Source organism: Ixodes scapularis, unplaced genomic scaffold (genome assembly GCF_016920785.2).
Source record: "Ixodes scapularis isolate PalLabHiFi unplaced genomic scaffold, ASM1692078v2 PGA_scaffold0__279_contigs__length_252992795, whole genome shotgun sequence".
In the NCBI taxonomy this organism is placed as follows: domain Eukaryota; kingdom Metazoa; phylum Arthropoda; class Arachnida; order Ixodida; family Ixodidae; genus Ixodes; species Ixodes scapularis.
The window spans coordinates 39,297,283-39,317,648 of NW_024609835.1; the positions used below are offsets into that span (position 1 = coordinate 39,297,283).

At 47.8% G+C, this 20,366-nt stretch overlaps 1 protein-coding gene across 3 annotated transcripts in view; it reads left to right on the plus strand.

Annotated features, from left to right (window-relative positions):
* The window catches only part of LOC8042160 (protein Aster-B), a 121,786-nt gene extending 116,660 nt beyond the window's left edge, over positions 1 to 5,126 (plus strand). For all 3 annotated transcript variants that reach the window (XM_040502836.2, XM_040502837.1, XM_040502838.2), the window contains one exon: positions 2,863 to 5,126. In XM_040502836.2, coding sequence (XP_040358770.1) covers positions 2,863 to 2,988 — 126 coding nt within the window. In that variant the 3' untranslated portion in view covers positions 2,989 to 5,126. The remainder of the gene's footprint in view (positions 1 to 2,862) is intronic.
* The last annotated feature ends 15,240 nt before the right edge of the window (positions 5,127 to 20,366 follow it).

Consider the following 20,366-nt stretch of genomic DNA (forward strand, 5'->3'; position numbering starts at 1 on the left):
GTGGCGAAAACCATGCATGCTGCAAGGGTGAAGACGGAACTCGTAGACAACTGTTGGAATACGGGTCACAGTTTCGACTTGGAGAATGCGTCCACTCCGGCACGTGAGCAAAGGTGCGGTCCACGCAGGTTCGTGGAATCATCGTTCATCCGAAGTGACTCATCGACTTGCAACTCCAACCGCGGCCCCCTCCCCGATGTGTATGCGGACTTGCTTAAATAGGACTGTTGAAGTTTTTTCGCTCATTAATGCTTGAAGGTTTCACTGATGATGTTTCCCGCATGGGAAACGAAACGTTTGATTAAATTGTTTATCCTGTTATGCAAAGTCGGCGCAGCTTTTTTTTTTTTATATTATCATTGCATTTGCGATAACTATATTTTTCTACGCTATCGACGGACTCGTAAAATGCTGAGGCCGCTGCCTTCTATATCCGCGCATTAGCGCCGAACTATGCCGAGAGCACCGAGTACGTCCGAGCTGGAGCACCTTCTCCTGCAGAGCGCCGTTTTGCTCTGCAAAACCCCCTAAGACAGGCAGCGGCTGCGTTGGGGGAAAGCCAGCTAGCAGAGCAAGCTGACTTTTTTTTTCTTCTTCGGAGCGGTCGACACAGCCGCCCGGAAAAAAGCCAACGTGCTCTGCAAGCTGGCTTTCCCCTAATGCGAACGCGTGCGTTAGGGGAAAGCCAGCTTGCAGAGCAAAACGGCGGTCTTGGCAGTTCGATATATCGGTAGCGGCTGCTATTTTTCTTCGATGTAACTGTAGTTTTTGGTATATATTATCACTGTAACATAACTGTGCACAAAAATTCTTCGATATAAGGGACAATTCGATGTAAATGGGTTCGATATAGCCGGGTTTGACTGTAATGTGACATGGGGCAATTCATTCTGTGTGGACGCCGCAAAATGCTAAAGCCTGATTCGCATGATGAGATTCCACCCGCAATTTTCAGTTTCAATGTCGCTCAGGCTGCAAAAGCACGAACCGTAGCTGAGATGGTCGGTGTCTATACTGAAAATCGCTTGCAGAATCAGACCAAGTGAATCAGGCATAACAAGTCGGTAATGGCATAAAAAGTTGGTGATGGCCACTGGTAACAATGATCAACATCTCCTTGTACCTACTGTTTACCCCTACCAACCTTCAAACTTAAGTCTTTTGAGACCTGCACTTCTTATCGCAATCACCTGGTTGACGTTTGGTCTACAGGCCAGTGTCATCTGAAAGAGCAGACGACAAGCAGAAACGTTTGAAAGAGCAGATGACAGTTCAAACGATCAGGTATCCGTTTGAACTTGAAGACGCACTGAGCGTAATCCACAGGTGGTCCACACAACTTGACGGTTTTCCCGCTTTCATGTTGGAACAAAATAAATAAATCTGATGACCACAAGTATCCGTGAATTCAACCCAAAGTGCTTTCCGCCCAAGCAATCGTTGTCCGACGGCATCTGGTTTTTCCTTTTCATGGCACATATCCACGTTCTCGGAGGAACCAAGCACATGAAAACTGACCTTAAAACCTTTCTCGATTCTTTTGGTAGAGCCCCAGTCGTGGCATTTTGACGAGAAGGCAGGTTTTTGTCTGGTTTCTTTCAAAACAACACAGGAATGCACGTCTCGCATGGGGACTTCCACCCACAGCCCCAGACCGGACGTGCGCTCGACATGCCACCATTGTGTCGTGACGTAACAGAGTTGAGTTTCTGTATACCAAAGACTTGCTCAGTTAGCATTCTAGTGCAGTACAAGACCTTTGTTGGTGCATGTCTTTCTCTTCTTTTTTTTCTTAGTGAATAGGCATTTGTGGCAGTTCTCTGTTGAATAAACCTGGCTGTATTTGAGACTTTATGTTTCATTGGTCATTCTTTTCTGTTCCCATCTCAAAGTTTAACTGGTGTCATTTCAAAACCAGCTTGCCTACACACTTGCTTACGCTACTGTACAATATTTTTATATACTTTTGATTGTCGGAAGAATCCAGGATGAGCATTTCTAAACCATGGTGTGTAACACATATGGTTCTTTTGCACTAAAGCTCTGAAATCATTTGGATGAATTGGTGTCTCTGTCTTCTGAGCCGTAATTTTCCTTTGACGATGGGTGTAGTGGTCACCTTCTCCTGGTAAAATTTCTGACCAACATGCGGTGTAATGGATTATTACAGTCAGCTTGTCCGAATTAACTATCACATCGCCGGTTCTGATTAGGTAATATATTATGCCCCAAGGGGAATATATCTGCAATGTGAGGTTGTTATGGAAAAATAACTGTCATAAAGTTAAGTCCTCAATAAGGAGTCAAAGATGATAGACACACTTTAATTGTGATTTTTTCTTTGATGCAAATTGAACTGAATAGCAGTTAATTGCCTATCAGTGCACTTGGGAAGAAAATCTGAAGACCACTAGCAGAGTCTCGGCTAATTTACCGAGACGTCTTGTGTTGGAAAGTACACTATAGTGCGTTGCAATTCAAGAAGGTAGGGTAAAGGTAAGGATGGCCGGGGAGGAGGAAGCAGACGGAACGCTTAAGAGAGAAAGAGGTTTCCCCGTCTCTTCTCCAGTGCTCCGTCTGCTTCCTCCTCCCCGGCCAGTCTTACCCTCGCCCTACCTTCTTCAGTAGCAACAGAGTATAGTTCATTAGTTGCCCTACTTTGCGAGAAGTAGGTATGTGTGCTTTTTGAGGTTAAAACACTAGAAAAATAGATATATTTAGCTCCCATTTGTTTTGTTTCTTTGTGTCCTAAATAATGTAACAAACTAGAGCCTTCTGTGGGTGCTTTTGGAGGCCCCAGCATCTGCACACCTCGCAAGTGCTTGCTTTTGGTTTGAGGCCAATGTTGCCCGTGTACTGCAGGCGGAACGCTCGCTGCTGGAACTGAAGAAGAGCCTACAGGCACGCAGCTTGTCGGAGTTCCCGGGTCAGCCGCCGCCAGCGGACACCGCACCCAAGTCACAGGTGGCCGCCACCGGGGAGTTATGACCACAACATTCCAAAACCATCTAGTCACCCCAATCACTGCCCTTGCAGGGCCAAAAGAAGATCGTCCCCACCGAATTGTTATCAGTGTGCGCCTCCTGATCCCGGTGCATCACTCTATTCTCTCTAGAGAAGTCTGGATTAAGTATTTCTTTTGTACGTCAATTCAGCGGATTAGCGTGGCTGCCAGTTGTGAGGCACCTTGCATTCCCGCATCGGTGAAGCACCCTGCCGATGTCCCTCCACCTTCCGTGTTGCCGCGGTGTTCTGTGCCGTTGTTGCAGCATAGAAGAAGCAGTCCCAGCGTTCCGCTGTGGTTCACCGGAGGGCTTATCCAGCCGTCGCCTTTTTTGTCGGCTTTTCGAAGGTGTCCACGGTCGTTTTACTAGCCCTCATATTCTCCAAACTCATAAATTTTTTTTTTTTTTATTAAAAAAATGGCTGGCGTTTACTTTAATCACAAAGTTCTGATTTTCTCACGCTAGAGCATAGAGGACTTTACTGGGTATTTTCGGTCTGAATATCTCTCCATATTTTTTTCCGATCATCCACATATACATCAACCACTCATGCTTTGTTTACTGGTGTTTTGGTGTTGATTTTTGATGCTATTTTTTTGTTGTTGTTGAATTTAGTTATCTGCTGAAGCCAAAACCCATGTGTTACATTTCTCGTTTAAATGGTGTCTTGGTGCTGTGTGAGGTGTGTTGTTGCCCAGTGATTTGCAGAGCTAAGCCATTTATTCTTGTACACTTGGCCATTGAGATCAATGATATCTACTGTCTTGATATCTTTGCACGTCTGTCATTCAAATAGTAGGAAATATATCTGAGCTATTTCAGGATCTACTAGAGCTCTCTAATATATATATTTATGAGGATGGAGTATTTTGATTTCCCTCCACCATGTACAGGAGTGTGTTACCGCAGGACTCATTTACCACTTGCTGGTGCAGGCGCAGTTGTATATTTGCACTATATGCGTCACGCAACGTGTGGGTCATTATTCTAAAGGTACCTCCTGCTGGGACAACACAAACTCTTTAGCAAAGCCTCTTTTATCATAGGGGTGATAGGAAACAGAGCTTTCAAGTACTGTGACATCTGGTTCAATCTAGTCTTGAATTGTTATAGTGGTGGTCGATAAAAGCAGGCCCTAATTTTTGAAAGATTGAATGTCAGATATACTATAATAGTAATATTTATGACCTTGCATCTAGGTGTGTGTGTCTGGTTGTGTGGGCAAAAGCTTTATTTCTTTGTCTTCACAGGCAGCTTGAGATAGTCAGTTTTTGTTCCAGCGCTGCACCCAGATTTTAGTGCCAGTTTGCGGCATCAACTAGCAGTGGCATAGCCAGGAATTTTTTTCGGAAGGGGAAAGAGGGGGGTGGGGGTGCTGAGGTGGCTGGGATGTCCATGACTTGGGGTGTGGAAAAGGGGAGGGGCGTTCATGTAAGGGGTCAAAATGCATGTGTATATTATAGGGTCGGCTGGATTTCTGGGACTGAAGCCCCATAAGCCTCCCCCCTGGCTACGCCACTGCCAACTAGTATCTTATCGATGGATGTGTGCACTCTCTCCAGAATGAATGCCACTGGCACCTGTGGTAGCAGCCAGTTCACTGTGCTCAGAACATGTGGCCATTTGAGCTGCTGTCTTCCAGACATGTGCCGAAAATTCTCAGTGTTTCATTTCAGTGTCGGTTTCAAGCTAGGTCTTGGTGACCATGAACTTGTGCCCCCTGTCAGCTGGTCTGACAGGTGATTTTTTTTTTGCTTGTAAAGTCAGCGACGTGACACTGTATGACGCCAGTTGTGTGTCGCAACACTGTGTGGCGCCAGTTGTATGTCGCAAGTTTGGCTCTTGTCAAGCACGGCTTGTAGAGTTAGACAATGTCTAGCCTGCATCCATCCACTTAGAGCGTGCACCCCTTGTGGAATCTTATTGTGTGCTATCCACCAACACGAGAATATATAGATTATTCTGCATGTCATTCCTGTATTGGCTAAGGTTGAATGAGAGGGGGAGGGGAAAAAAACCTTCAAAGTAATTGATTAGTGCAGCTGTGAAGCCAGTTGGGTTGCTCGTTCTCTGGGACAAAACCTTCATGGGCAATAAACTATTTTTGGCAAGACATGAAAGTGACACTGAAGTGTGGTTTACTCACTTGTGGGCCGCGACGGCAAGTCCACAAGAAAATTTCGGACGACAGCAAGGAGGTTGTCTATGATAATGAAAATCAAGGCTACCGTAAAATCCCGAAAGATAGCCCACCTATAGTAATTGCAGAACCTTGGCCAATGGTGACCTCAGCAGAAATGGTGTTACTTAGCCACAGCGGGAGAACCGCCCCAGGTGCCGTTGATTCTATTATAGTGACGCCACTGTACCAGGGAGACAGATTTATGTTAAGGCGTCCACAATCTGGCGAAAATTTGTTGCTGCGCGGTCACTGCATCAGACCTCAATAATTGCACTTACAACCATGGTCTGTCACACCTTGCCCGCACCGCAACACATATTTATCAAATTGTGGGCACCTTGGCCAGAACTTAAACCTGTCACCCGGGTGATCTATATACTAGAACTTTGCTCCTTTGTGCCTTGTCTGGTTGCCAAGATGGAAATGAATTCTTAGTTCTTCATTGGGCCATGCCAAAAAGCACTTCATGTAGAACTTGTGCTTAAAAATGGATTTTGAACTAGTTTGAAGAGACAAGATTAGTTATAGGTTGGGTTCCGCGTTTTCAGTTTTTATTTTTTCAAAATTCGGCATACTTTTTTCGGTTATTTTCGGTGAATATGCAAGAAACACCATCGGACACCGGATCAGATGATCCTTGTAGCTCTGATATTTGTGATCACACGAAAAATAACGGCACGGATACATTGAAAAAAAAAAAAAAAAAGTCAACACTTTATTTGGGAAATCTGTGCAACTGTAAAAAAAAGCAAAGAAAATAAATAAACAAGTAAAAACAAGTTGGATATGAAGCCTATGCCGAAAAAACATGAAACTTCGGCTTCCATGCATCAATATTACATGATCTTATTATAGTAAACACACATGTACTATCGCGGACAATATGAGCTGAAACAGCGCTCCGGCATGTGCACGGTACTATCTGCGCCGCCTGTTGCATCGCTCCTTAAACACTAACAGCTGACATGCAATTCAGTGCATTTCAAGAAAGCGCCGAAGTGGAAAATGCGCTGTCACGCTCGTATCTCCTCGAGGAGCGCTGCCTGACGAAGCTGCCTTGGCCCCTAAAAGGAGCCGATCTGAATATCATCGAAAACATTTGGAGGCGCATCAATGTAGCGATGTCACGGCGCCTCCTCCACCGCGCCACTGCCTACAAATTGTGGAGGGCAATGGGAGGTGAATGGGAGTGGCTTCGAGGCTGAGCCAGACTTCATGGCCGCGCTCTATGATTTCTTACCAGACAGGATGAGAGCCATGGTCCCGGGTCAGGGGAGAATGACGCGGTATTAAATTATTTTGCAAGTTTTACTGCGCCTCAGGGCCCCCTGAACTGGACTTTTGCCGATTGGAACAAAGCTTGATGTTACGGTTGCGACACACTGTTTGACGCCGTTAACCACGCATACTTTTGAGGGGTGCCTCCATCCCGATCTTCTTGTATATTGAAGTTGAACTTCCACGCCGACAATTAATCTTTTGTGTCTGACAATGTCCTCTGCAATATTCCTTCGATTAAGTTTCAATCTCCTTCTCTTGACAAATATATGACTGTTTGTCCCACCTTATTAAGACTAGGCAGGGCCGTAACCAGGGGGGGGGGGGGGGGGGGGGGGGTTAGGGGGCTCTGACCCCCCCCCCCCCCCGAATTTTTTTTCTGGGTACGGCCCTGGTCGGTGCACTGGCAGCCAGCCGATTTTAATCTCCACCTCTGCGCACGCGCAGTTGCGCCGGTCGGCTAGCTACCGGGTACCAAACCGGGACCGGGTCTCCGGTTTGCTGTAACTCTCCATTATATGCCACCGATGCACATGATTCATAGGCGAAAATAAGACAATAGACACTTTCAAAATGGCCGCCGTTGTCCCCGAAACCCCCCCCCCCCCCCCCCCCCCAAAAATTTTTTTCTGGGTACGGCCCTGAGACTAGGAATTTGTAAACAAAAAGCTGGTGTCTTGTCAGCAACTTGTTTTGCTTGAAACAAACACGTGGGCCCAGTAATAAATAAATAATATTTTTGAACCTTTTCATACTAATAGAGGTTACAAAACATTCCCAGTAAGATGTATGCTTATCGTTTTTTGAACATCTGTGATCAGTGAAACAGAAAAAAAAAAAAAAAAAAAAACATTGGAGCCGGCCTAAATCCGGCATACCATGGCCCACTTTGCGCATCCAGGGGGGTAAAGGTGGGTGAGGAGGAGTGGCAAATCCCGTGCGCCGACACCCGGGTACAGTGACCGGGGTCCCGAGTGAAAGATCGCGAAAGAGAGGGACAGAACACGAGAGAAAGAAAGCAACGTTGCCAGCTGAAGGACGGCGTTATGTAAGGATAGGCACCGGACATCTACTCCACAAATGGGCAAACGGATGCAAATGCGTGCGCGAACGTAAACAACGGTAGAAAAGTGCCGCTGCTCGCCATTATGAGATGCGTGCCGCAAACTCGGTCATCCGGGGGTGTATCCCTCTCCTCCCGCTCGTACTTTCTCTAACTTGACGGACACTCTGTCTCGCGGTTCATGCCGACGAAACGATCGTCGGGATATTGGGTAATTGCTCTTTTGTGGTTTGTGGTTGTACGGTTTGTGCGAGAGTGATACGCCCAGGGGGACGTTATGTAGTTTGCTAATCTTTGCGATAAGTCGGCTAATTAATTAAAATTCAATAATTAACTTTTAATTAGTGAAAATAGACATATGGCTTCAATTAGAAACTTGCTGAGCGTCGTCCAAAACCCCTAAACCAGTAATTTTTAGAAAGACTGAGCGCGTGGGATGCGCAGTTGTGCGCTGAAGTTACCACTCGTGGACCAGGTACAAGGCTGGGGCTAGATAAGAGACAGAAAAATTGCACGGGCGCCTTACCGAAACCGCTAGCCTTGTACCTGCTCCACGAGTGGTAACTTTAGTGCACTACTACGCTTCTCACGCGCTGAAAGTCTTTCTAAAAATGACTGATTTAGGGATTTTGGACGACGCCCCGCTAGCTGCTTATTGGAACCGTATGTCTATTTTCACTAATTGAAAAGTTCATTAGTAAATTTTAATTAATTAGCCGAGTGATCGCAAAGCTTAGCGCCCACGTAATGTCCCCCTGGGTTACAACTCACTCGCAGAAACCGCATAAGTGTAGCTTTTGTGACTTTTTTGAGGAACAAATCTGCAAGAGTAAAGAAAGAAACACACCCTGATATGGGAGGCAGATATACCCCTATTTGGCAGACCCATATATGAGTATATAAAAAATTGGGCAGATCTGGCTATATAAACTGATGTACTTGATATGGCCAGATCTGCTCAATTTTTTTATATTTCCATATTTGTTTTTTTTTTATATAAGTCCAGATCTGCCATTTTTGTAAGGAAGCTATGGACGCATGGAAAACACACACACAACACGTAGGGTGCCTTCATGTGCGCTTTGTTAGGGTGGAGACATCTGGCCATTTTGTTCCCACTTTTACCTTTATTTTTTGTTCAGAAGCGCGTGAAAGAGCGTGTCCCTGCACGTGTCTGTGGCGCTGACTGTGCTATGGCGACATTGTTTTCGTCGATTTTTTTGTATTTTAACGTGAGCGCGTGCTGTCGGCATCGGGTACTACAAAGGGTGGCATCACTCTAAACAAAAGGTCATTGAGGCCAGGGGCGGATCCAGACCTCCATTTTAGGAGGGGCGGTTCCTCGGTGTAAAACGGGGGGGGGGGGTCTTTATATTTTTTGTGGAGTTATCGTTTTTACTAAACTCTGATAACATAATATAGATCTTGAGAGCTTTTGTACTGGTTTACCTGTCGGGGATGAACTCTTTGAATTAAAACCTTTCGGGTGACCACGCTAGAGGTAAGTATCTCGAAAATTGTGGTGGCACTATCCTTTCTGAACACCATAACGCAAGGAATTTTGTAGTTCATAGGAAACGGGATTACTCCATCCGCGTGGCATCGCGCTAGAAATAGAAGAAGTTTAACTACTGGGGGTGAATGTATGGTGCTATAGCGGCTGTGACAATTGCAGACAGTGTAACTTGATGGCTCAGATATCCCCGGTGGGGCTACAACTTTTGGGCTCCTTTTGCTTGAATATTTATATATTCTCGTTACACCCGCAGAGCATGTATGGAGAGCCAACCTTTGCCAACTATATGGAGGAAGCTCATGCAGCTAATGACAATGCGAAAAACGTTTTAATCTAAAACTCGGCTGTTTTTTTAGATTAAGCTTGGCACAATAGTTAGAACTTTATATTCAGTGCCAAAATGCAGAACGTGATTTTAAAACATACTTTTCATTGTCGCCGGTTGCTTCAATGGAGCGAGTACGTTGCAAACAAGCGACAAAAATGGCCCGGCGGCTTCGACGCTGCTCGCGGCGTCAAAACACTGTTGATGCAACGAGCGAAACGAACGCTGCCAGGCAAGTTCGTCGGTTGTTCGCCGTATATTTGGAATGTCCAGAGCGCAGCACATGCGGCATTGCCAATCCAAACTCGTGTTTTCACGTGTTTTGGATGCAACTCAAGAGAACGAAAGCAAATAATTGTTGAATATTTTTGAAAGCATGTTGCAGTTCGGCAACTATAACTTTTAAACTTAGATGGATCCTTCCAGATTATATTCAATTGCACTTCGTCTGGATATTTTCTGTACGAAAGGAACACTTACTTGTTTCTGGGTAGTTAGCTCAGTCGTCGCGGTCGAGAGGACAGGTGCAGAGATATAATGGGGCAGAGCGGTTGTCCCGTCGGCGAATCTCAACTGGGCTAAAGGCCCATCACGACTGCAGCATGGATGTTTGGGAGTCGGTGTTCACTCGAACGGGCATAGGCACTGTCTATTTTTTTTTTAATGTATAGTCTCATCTTTGAAAGGGCTTGTTTTCCCCAAGTCCCTTGTTAGGGAATTCGAAGTCGCAGTTGCAAACCAGCAAGCCCCGCCTCTGTTCCGTTCGACACACACATATTCGCTCCTGCAAAGCCGCGCGAAAGCCCTGCCGTCAATCCACAGAAGCCGCGTTTAACTCGAGAAGTAAAAACGGCGCCAAGAGGAGACAAGGGGTAGCGGTCGCCTTTCCTAAAATATGTCCCGCCACCCTAAGTTGAAACGGAATTGTATGCAAATAAATGCATACGGCGTCGGCTTGAGGACCGCGTGCGAGCAGCCTCCATCCAGCCTTTATAGTGCTCGTACCGTTTATCTTTCTTTTAGCTTCCCGCCACGAGAAGTCGTACCGCAGGCAGTATGAAGCCCGTTAGAGGAAACATCTCCCCCTTCTGGCGCTCGTCGGCTTCTTTCTGTATTCCGCGCTGCGGCGCTGATCCTCAGTGAGGGATGGAGGCGAGGACGAAAGCGGGCCAAGGTCGTGGGGAAGTCCGGAGCGTCTTCAGGAGAAGCTCAGACCGAGACTGCACTGTACCCAGAGCATTTGCTTCCTCTCTCAGTTGAGAAGAAAAGCAATCGGTCACCTGGTTGTACAAGCTGCATCCCCCCCCCCCCCCCCCCCCCCCTGGAACGTCTCCTCCTGTTACGTCCCCTCCACACTTCCCTTGGCAATGAGCGCACCGTGCCAATAAGATACCTTTAGTGAGCCCGTGGGCGACAGCATCTCAAAGCAAGCCAAAAAAGTAATGGCAAAAGACAAGCCCAGAACCACGAAGACACCATCAAACGAAAAGTGATGAAAATGCGGCCGCTAGAGAGGAAGGATAATCCGCTGTGTATAGGATCGTACCCTTGATGAAGGCTGCTTGGCGTCTGCGTTTGGGAGCTTTCAGGGCACAAATTTTTCGCAGACAACCTCCAAAGAGAGAGAGGGAGACAGGGAGAGAGAGAGAGAGAAAAGAGACTAGATATGTTGAAGGTATTTTCCCCCCGTGCTCGACGTGCTTAGGGAGCCTTCATGTTGCGCACATGGAGGCACCCTAGACGTGCTGGCCTTGTTTGGAAGTGTGCCTGCAGTCGAGGACCCTGATATTTGGTGCGCCTTCCCACTGTCTCTCCATTTCGAAACTCCTGGCGCCGTCCCTGTCGGGAAGACGTACCGTGACCTTGACGGAGATAAACCCCTCTTTGGAAGCGCCCAGCAGGCGCGTCCACCCACCGCTGTTTTAATCTTTTGTCCCTCGCGTCGAATGCTTACGTTTTTTCTTCGAGCTGACGAAGAACCCCGATGGATGGATGGATGGATGGATGTTACTGGCTATACCCTTTGTATCGGGTGGTAGCTTGCGCCACCTAGCCTAAGTCTAAGAAAGACAAACATTTGATTTGATTTCTCGCACCCTTCTAAGCCAATTTTCTACCCCTTAACTATCACCAGGTAGTGTGGGATATCACCAGGATGACCTTCGGGGGATCGGGCAAAAAAACTAAAAACATCACCCCCCGCCTCTTCCCCCCGGCGAGGGAGTCGCCAATTTTCCTCTGGTCAGACCTTGTCGGCGTTACCCCCGCACCGGACCCACTGGGAGACAGGGTTGAGACTTTGGGCCGGAGCCACGCGGGAGGGAGTCCCAATTTTCCTCTGTCCCGCCTGTCCCCAGCTGTGCTAGTTAGTTCTGCATCATTCAATTTTCCCTAGATAATTTCCACCAATCTTCTAATCGCCTCTTTGTGACTGCAATCCTCTTCTCCTCCGTCCCTCCATCGTCTCCAGCAAACCCCAAGGCCCCGGCCAGATCTGTTACCCCCTCAGGGAGTGCAGGACGAAGCCCCGTGCACTTTAATACCAAGTGCTCAATTGTCTCACTCTCATTATGGCAAGCAGCACATAAAGTGTCTATCTCCTGAAATTTAGCCCTATACGTCCTCGTCCTCAAAGCCCCCGTTCTCGCCTCGAACAGCAAAGAACTTCCTATTGAATTGTCAAAAACATTTTCCTTTCTTATGTCCTGCTTTCGTGACCTGTACACTGTTAGAGCTGATTTATCCTGCATTCTTTCTTTCCACATTTTCCTCTCTGCCTCTTTCACCCCTTTTTTCACTGAAGTAGTCTGTTCAGCCCCATCACCAGTGTGTAGGTATTTAAATGTAAGCTTTCGAATTCGGTTTGTCCATTTTGTGTTTAAACTTTTCATGTACAAATATTTGAATACCTTCCGTGCCCACCGCGTATCATCCATTTCAGTCAACCTTTGTTCAAATTTCAACTTGTTAACTGCCTCCCTGCTCTCAAAAGACGACCATCCCATGTCCCCCTGTACTCCCTCATTTGGCGTTTTTCCATGCGCTCCCAGTGCCAGCCTGCCTACGCTTCTTTGTCGAATTTCTAATCCTGATTGAACCTCTGATTTCATGCACAGCACTGCATTGCCAAAAGACAGCCCTGGCACCATCACTCCTTTCCATATACCTCTGACCACTTCATATCTATTATAGTTCCATAGCGCCTTGAGCTTCATAATTGATGCATTTCTTTTCCCTTTTCTAATTATATTCTCCTCGTGTTCCTCTAAATATTTTGTTCCCTCATTGAGCCAGACTCCCAGATATTTTTATTTTCCTACTTGGTCTATTTCGATGTCCTGTATCCTCAGGGGTTCCCTCTTTTTGTCATTAAACACCATTACTCCAGACTTTTCTCTACTAAAACTCATGCCCAATGTGTCCCCTTCCTCTCCACATATTCCAGCTAGTTCCTGTAACGTATCCTGGTTATCTGCCATAAGTACTATGCCATCGGCATAGATCAGTCCTGGTATTGCCTGTACTACGTTTCTCCCTCCTTCCATATAACTCCCATCAAAACCTAAGTTGCTCTGCTCTAATTTCTTTTCCATTTCCCTGAGATATATCATGAAAAGCAGAGGTGACAGCGGACAGCCCTGCCTGAGCCCTCTTTTTATCGCTGCAGGTTGCGTAGTTTCTGCCTCCCATGCTATAATTACCTTATTGTCTGTATACACCTGCTGAAGAAACCCAACCAAATATGCATCTAAGTTATATTCCCTCAGCTGGCTCCAGAGTTTTTCCTGGCTCACATTATCGTACGCTCCCTTGATGTCCAAATAAGCCAGCCACAAAAGAGTCTGGTTCTTCATTGCTATTTCTACACATTGTGTGGTGACGAATAAGTTATCTTCCAGTCTTCTATCTCTTCGAAATCCATTTTGGAGCTCACCCAATATTTGATTTTCTTCTACCCATTCCTCCATTCTCCGCTTTACTATCTGCATAACTAATCTGTATAGAACTGAAGTTACCGTTATTGGGCGATACGACTTAATGTTGTCTTTGTTTCCTCGGCCTTTATATATTAGTCTCATTTTACTCAGTTTCCAATCCCTAGGCACCTCTCCTCCCATAATTATTTGATTTATTGTATGTCGTAACTTCAATTTGCTTGTTTTTCCTAGTGCCCTAATGAGTTCCATGGGTATGTCGTCTGGGCCTGTCGCTGTACCTGCTGGAACCTTACTTTCTGCCTTATCCCATTCCCTTGCGGTCGTCTCCATTGTTACACAATTCTGCTCCTCCTCTATGCTGCTGCTGTCAGTGCTATCCACCGTCCCCCTCTGCTCAAGCTGGGAGAAAGCCCCTTCGATTGTCTGTCTAATATATTCCCGTGCCTCTTCCCCCTCCACTCTTCTCCCTTCCTGTGTGGTTAGCACGTGTTGGAAACTATCTGTCTTTCTCCCTTGCGCTTTAATATGTTCCCAAAACCTTTTCGCTGCATTCCTATCTTTTTTATTTGTTTCCATCATCCACTGTACTCCTGCACTCCCAATTTTGGTCTGTATTAAAGCTGATGCCTCCCTTTTTCGCTCTTGGAAATTTTCCCATTTTGATTCTACCTCAGTTGGCAAGGCTCCCCTTTTCTTTGCCCACCTATGCTCCCTAGATGCCTCTTGGCGCTGCAATATGGCTGCTTTGACCTCCTTATCCCACCAGCTTTTTGGTTTGTGTCTTCGTTTTTGCTGTCCTCTTTGTTTAATTCGATGCTTCTCTAATTCTCTTTTAAAGATTCCTATTAGATCCTCATATGCCCATTCCCTTTCTGGTTGTTTCGATACTATGTTCTCAATGCTTTTCGATACTTTTTGTATTTGAGCTTCACTCAGTTTAGGTTTACCCGCTCGTTCCTGGGCTTGCTGTTCTGGTTTGGATGCACCAAATTTAATCTTAATTCGTTTGTGGTCACTCCCTAAGCTTTTTGTTCCTTCCTCATCTATTTCCATACTTCCTAACCTGTCATACAGTTTGTGGGACATGAGGCAGTAGTCTATAGTTGAGTGCGAGTTGTTTCGTTCCCACGTTATTTTGCCGTCGCATTTTACTTGAGCATTCACTAACACTAGGTCAAGGGCATCACAGAAATCTTCTTGCAACTTTCCGGTTGTATCTGTGAATCCATCAAACTCTTCTAAATGGGCATTCATGTCTCCTATGATAATTATTTCCTGATTAAGGTCAATTTCTCTGATGTCCCTTGAAATACATGTAAAGTGTTTTGAATTTTCCTCCCTCGAGTCTTTTCCTGTTTTCAGGTAGGCAAATCCCAGAAGAGTGTTGAGGCCTGTTACTCTACCATTCAACCATAAGTGTTCTCTGCAGCCTTCACTCTCTCTTTTCCAGTCCTGTCCTTTAACTAACATGCCCAGACCCCCGCCTTTGCGTTCACCTTCCCTCCGGTTGCATCCCATCCAGGAGTAGCCTGATATGTATGGTGGCTCCTCCTCATCTCTGAGGTGCGTTTCTGCTACCCCATATACTGTGAAATTTTCAGCCTCTAATTGCTCACCAATCTCCTCCCACTTTATTCTGTTTCTACCCCCCTGCATGTTTATGAACCCTATATTGAGCCGATTCTTTCTCTTATTTTTTCGGGGCTTCCTCCTGCTCTCCCTGCTGCTCCTGCGGTACTCACACCCAGTAACTTCTTCCGACTCTGGTACCGGTCCATCTTCTCCCGCTATGTTGCCATTTAGCCAAGGATGCTCTGTGCTTCTAGCTCTATATTCCTTCAGTTTCCTAACTCTACATTTTTTCTGTTTCATCCCCCCCTCCCCAGCCCCGGCCTCTAGGCTTCGGCCCTTAGGCAACCCCCCCCCTCCCCCGACCCCGGCGGGGGGGGGGGGGGGGGGTTGCCTGACGAGGCGTTTGGGGGGGGGGCGACCGCCCCCACCGCCCCCCCCCCCCTTGGATCCGCCACTGATTGAGGCACCCTAACAGCACGCACGAGCACAGCATCCAGCGTTGGAGTGCATCGGGAAGTTCCGGCGGGCAAGCAGTACCCGAGTTGTCCAAGTATTGTCACCAAGCACACCAGCGCCAAGCGGATCCAGATGCCGAGCCAAAGTGCAATGGGTCGGCAGCTTCACACTAATTAAATATTCAAAGCCGAGGTCAGTGGGTATCCATCCATGGGCAACGATAGGCGCGTCAGTATCCGTGCGCCCACAACGCGAACGTCGCAGCCGGTCGAGCGCCGACGAACGTCCTACGAGAGCGGAGAACAAACTAAATTGACTCGGAGACAAAGCCAGGCTGGCCAGGCGCGCGCGCCGAGAACGCCCGCTCGCAGCGCACGCGTAGCGGATGCGCCTGTCCCTAACACGTGACCTGCGAGAGACCGCAAAAGTTCTCCGCCGACCCCGACCCGACCCCCCCCCCCCCCCCCCCCCCCCCCCCGCCCACCCACCCCTCCCTCCCCTCCTCCAGTCACGCATGCGCGCACCCGTTGACTGGGAGCAGACCCTCCTGGAACAAGAGGAGCGGATCGGATTCACCGATCACCGTGCGATTCCGGTGCGTTGCGTCTCACTGGATCCTGTTGGTTACACCCAGAATCGCGCGGATCGGAACTGTCCACAAGTTTAGAACCCCGCGGATTCAAACTGGAACCGCTCCGATCTGACATTTTCGTACGGGCTGGCAGGCTGAGACGAAGCGCTGCCTAAGCCAAAATCGGCCAATCAACCAAATGTGAGCCCCAAAAGAGACACGGCGCGACGTTTTGAAGCGATACATATTTTGTGTACTCACTAAACTCTGGCTGCAGAGCTTGCATCAAGTCAGTCTCTCTTACGAGTTTGAAAACACGCTCTTTCGTCGGTGCTGCCGCCGAAAGAGGTCATTAAGAAGAGGACCGTCTGTTTGATGCAGTGGTATCGCTGCTTGGCACAGGGCTCTGCAGAACTCGTGGGCGATGTCTTCCGTACCGCTTCACTACTCGGCAGCGCGTGTCATTGACGAATGAAGTGGAAGCTGAACCGATGAACACGCGGGAATCTTCATACCTATCAAAATCAATTGCCTTCCAACCACCAAGGTGCGTTCCACACAAAGCAATTCCTTGCAAGTCCGCTTGACCAAAATTTATAATTTGCACACTAGGCTCACATTTTCTTATATATACATAAAGTTTCGCAAGAACGCTCACCCAAAACGAAGAGGGAAATGCTGAAAAACATGGGATGGCCCGGGGGCGGATCCAGCCCTCCATTTTAGGGGGGGGGGGGGGGGGGGGGGCGGTTTCACGGTGTAAAACGGCGGGGGGGGGGGGGGGGAGTGTTTATATTTTTTGTGGAGTTATCGTTTTTACTGAACTCTGATAACATAATATAGATCTTGAAAGCTTTTGTATCGGTTTACCTGTCGGGGATGAACTCTTTGAATTAAAACCTTTCGGGTGACGACGCTAGAGGTAAGTATCTAGAAAATTGTGGTGGCACTATCCTTTCTGAACACCATAACGCAAGGAATTTTGTAGTTTATAGGAGACGGGATTACTCCATTCGCGTTAGAAACAGAAAAAGAAGTTTAACTACTGGGGATGAATGTTTGGTGCTATAGCGGCTGTGACAATTTCAGACAGTGTAACTTGATGGCTCAGATATCCCCGGCGGGGCTACAACTTTTGGGTTCCTTTTGCTTGAATACTTTTATATATTCTCGTTACACCCGCAGAGCATGTACGGAGAGCCAACCTTTGCCAACTATACGGAGGAAGCTCATGCAGCTAATGACAATGCGAAAAACGTTTTAATCTAAAACTCGGCTGTTCTTTGAGATTATAAGCTTGGCATAGTAGTTAGAACTTTATATTCAGTGCCAAAATGCAGAACGTGATTTTAAAACATACTTTTCATTGTCGCCGGTTGCTTCAATGGAGCGAGTACGTTGCAAACAAGCGACAAAAATGGCCCGGCGGCTTCGACGCTGCTCGCGGCGTCAAAACACTGCTGACGCAGCGAGCGAAACGAACGCTGCCAGGCAAGTTCGTCGGTTGTTCGCCGTATATTTGGAATGTCCAGAGTGCAGCACATGCGGAATGGCCATCCCAAACTCCTGTTTTCACGTGTTCTGGATGCAACTCGAGAGAACGAAAGCGAATGATTGTTGAATATTTTTGAAAGGATGTTGCAGTTCGGCAACTATAACTTTTAAACTTAGACAAGACCTTAAACCAGCAATGGATCCTTCCAAATTATATTCAATTGCACTTCGTCTGGATATTTTCTGTATGAAAGGAACACTTACTTGTTTCTGGGTAGTTAGCTCATTCGTCAGGGTCGAGAAGACAGGTGCAGAGATATGATGGGGTAGAGCGTTTGTCCCGTCGGCGAATCTCAACTGGGCTAAAGGCCAATCACGACTGCAGCATGGATGTTTGGGAGTCGGTGTTCACTCGAACGGGCACAGGCACTGTCTATTTAATTTATGTATAGTCGCATTTTTGAAAGGGCTCGTTTTTCTCAAGTCCCTAGGTAGGGAATTCGAAGCCGCAGTTGCAAACCAGCAAGCCCCGCCTCTGTTCCGTTCGACACACAGATATTCGCTCCTGCAAAGCCGCGCGAAAGCTCTGCCGTCAATCCACAGAAACCGCGTTTAACTCGAAAAGTAAAGACGACTCCAAGGAGAGACAAGGAGTAGCGTCTTTCCTAAAATATGTCCCGCCACCCTAAGTTGAAACGGCATTGTATACGAATAAATGCCTACGGCGTCGGCTTGAGGACCCCATGTAAGCAGCCTCCAGCCTTTAGAGTGCTCGTACCGTTTATGTTTCTTTTATTAGCTTCCCGCCACGAGAAGTCGTACCGCAGGCAGTATGAAGCCCATTAGAGGAAACATCTCCCCCTTCTGGCGCTCGTCGGCTTCTTTCTGTATTCCGCGCTGCGGCGCTGATCCTCAGTGAGGGATGGAGGCGAGGACGAAAGCGGAGAAGCTCAGACACAGACTACACTGTACCCAAAGCATTTGCTTCCTCTCTTAGTTGAGAAGAAAAGCAATTGGTCACCTGGTTGTACAAGCTGCATCCCCCCTCCCTTCCCCCCTGGAACGTCTCCTCCTGTTACGTCCCCTCCGCACATGCCAAAAGACATGCTAAAAGACAAGCCCAGAACCACGAAGAAACCACCAAACAAAAAGTGATGAAAATGCGGCCGCTAGAGAGGAAGGATAATCCGCTGTGTATAGGATCGTACCCTTGATGAAGGCTGCTTGGCGTCTGCGTTTGGGAGCTTTCAGGGCACAAATTTTTCGCAGACAACCCCCAAAGAGAGAGAGGGAGACAGACAGAGAGAGAGAAAGAAGACTAGATATGTTGAAGGTATTTTCCCCACGCGTGCTCGACGTGCTGGCCTTGTTTGGAAGAGTGCCTGCAGTCGAGGACCCTGATATTTGGTGCGCCTCCCCACTGTCTCTCCACTTCGAAACTCCTGGCGCCGTCCCTGTCGGAAAGACGTACCGTGACCTTGACGGAGATAAACCCCACCTAGGAAGCGCCCAGCAGGCGCGTCCACCCACCGCTGTTTTAATCTTTTGTCCTTCGCGTCGATTGCTTATGTTTTTTCTTCGAGCTGACGAAGGACCCCGGGGGGGGGGGGGGGGGGTTGCCTGGCGAGGCGTTTGGGGGGGGGCGATCGCCCCCACCGCCCCCCCCCCCCCCCTTGGATCCGCCACTGGGATGGGCTATCTTTGGGGATGCCACAACGAACTTTATCAAAAATGAATGATAAACACCCCGGCACCGGCTACAAACCACGTGACGCGGGAACTGATACCGCAGATCGCGGACACCGCAAATTTGCGTTTCACGATGCGATAAGCACGCGGGAATTCGCTGCGAACTCCTGCGTCACGGGAAAGCACACCGCACGCTGCGGACGCAGCAGATTAGCGTTTCTCCGTGCGAAGGTCCCGCGGAAATCCGCCGAGAATTCGCATCTCACGGGAACGAATACTGAAAATCGCAGACCAAGCAGAGTCAAGTTTTATGGTGTAATAAACAAGCGGGAACCCGCATTAAACTTGCCTGGTACGGAAACCGATATCGCGCACGCAGAACGCGAAGAGAAACGCAGGAATCCGCTACAAACTCGTATCAAACAGGAACAATTATCTCTTATCGCGAAAGCAGCAGAATTGTGTTTTACGATGCAATATACACGCGGGACCAACTCGCGTGGAATCGAGATCGCGCGCGCAAATCGCGGACAAAAACGCGGGAATTTGCTAAAAAGTTCCAAGTCACGGGAACGGATATTGCGGACGCAGCAGATGCGCATTTCACGATGCAACCTACACGCGAGAACAACTCGATCGTGTGTTACGGGAGCCAAAATCGCGCGCGCAAATCGCCAACAAAAACGCGGGAATTCGTTACAAGCTTTATGTCACGGGAACAGATTCTGCAAATTGCACACGCAGCAGATGCGCATTTCACGGTGCAACATGCACGCGGGAACAACTCGCGTGTTACGGGAGCCGAAATCGCGCGCGCAGATCGTGGACAAAAACGCCAGAACCCACTATGAACTTGCTTGTCAGGCGTGCCGGTGCAGCGAATTGCGCTGTTGATACGATTCCCATCGAACATCACGTGACGTCTGCCGGAAAGCGGGGATTGGGCAATATTTCGGAATTTTTTATGTTACAGATATTTAGCCAGAAAAATGGGATGGGCGATCTCTCGGGGGCGGGCGTTCTCTCGGAACTTTACGTATTGTCGTCTTTTTCAGCTTCAATAAAATAACAAGTACACAAAAAGATGTAATAGTTGCACTTACCGCATTCAGAGTGTGCGGCTTTCAGCTTATCATGTGGCCTGCGGACTTTATGTGCTCTCCAAAGCGCCCTGCGGCTCTTCCGTGATTTAACTTCAGCGTAGTGAGGCAGTATTTGCACACTAGAGAAACCTGGTCTTCGCTACAACTTCCGTCAGGACACACCTCAAAATCCCG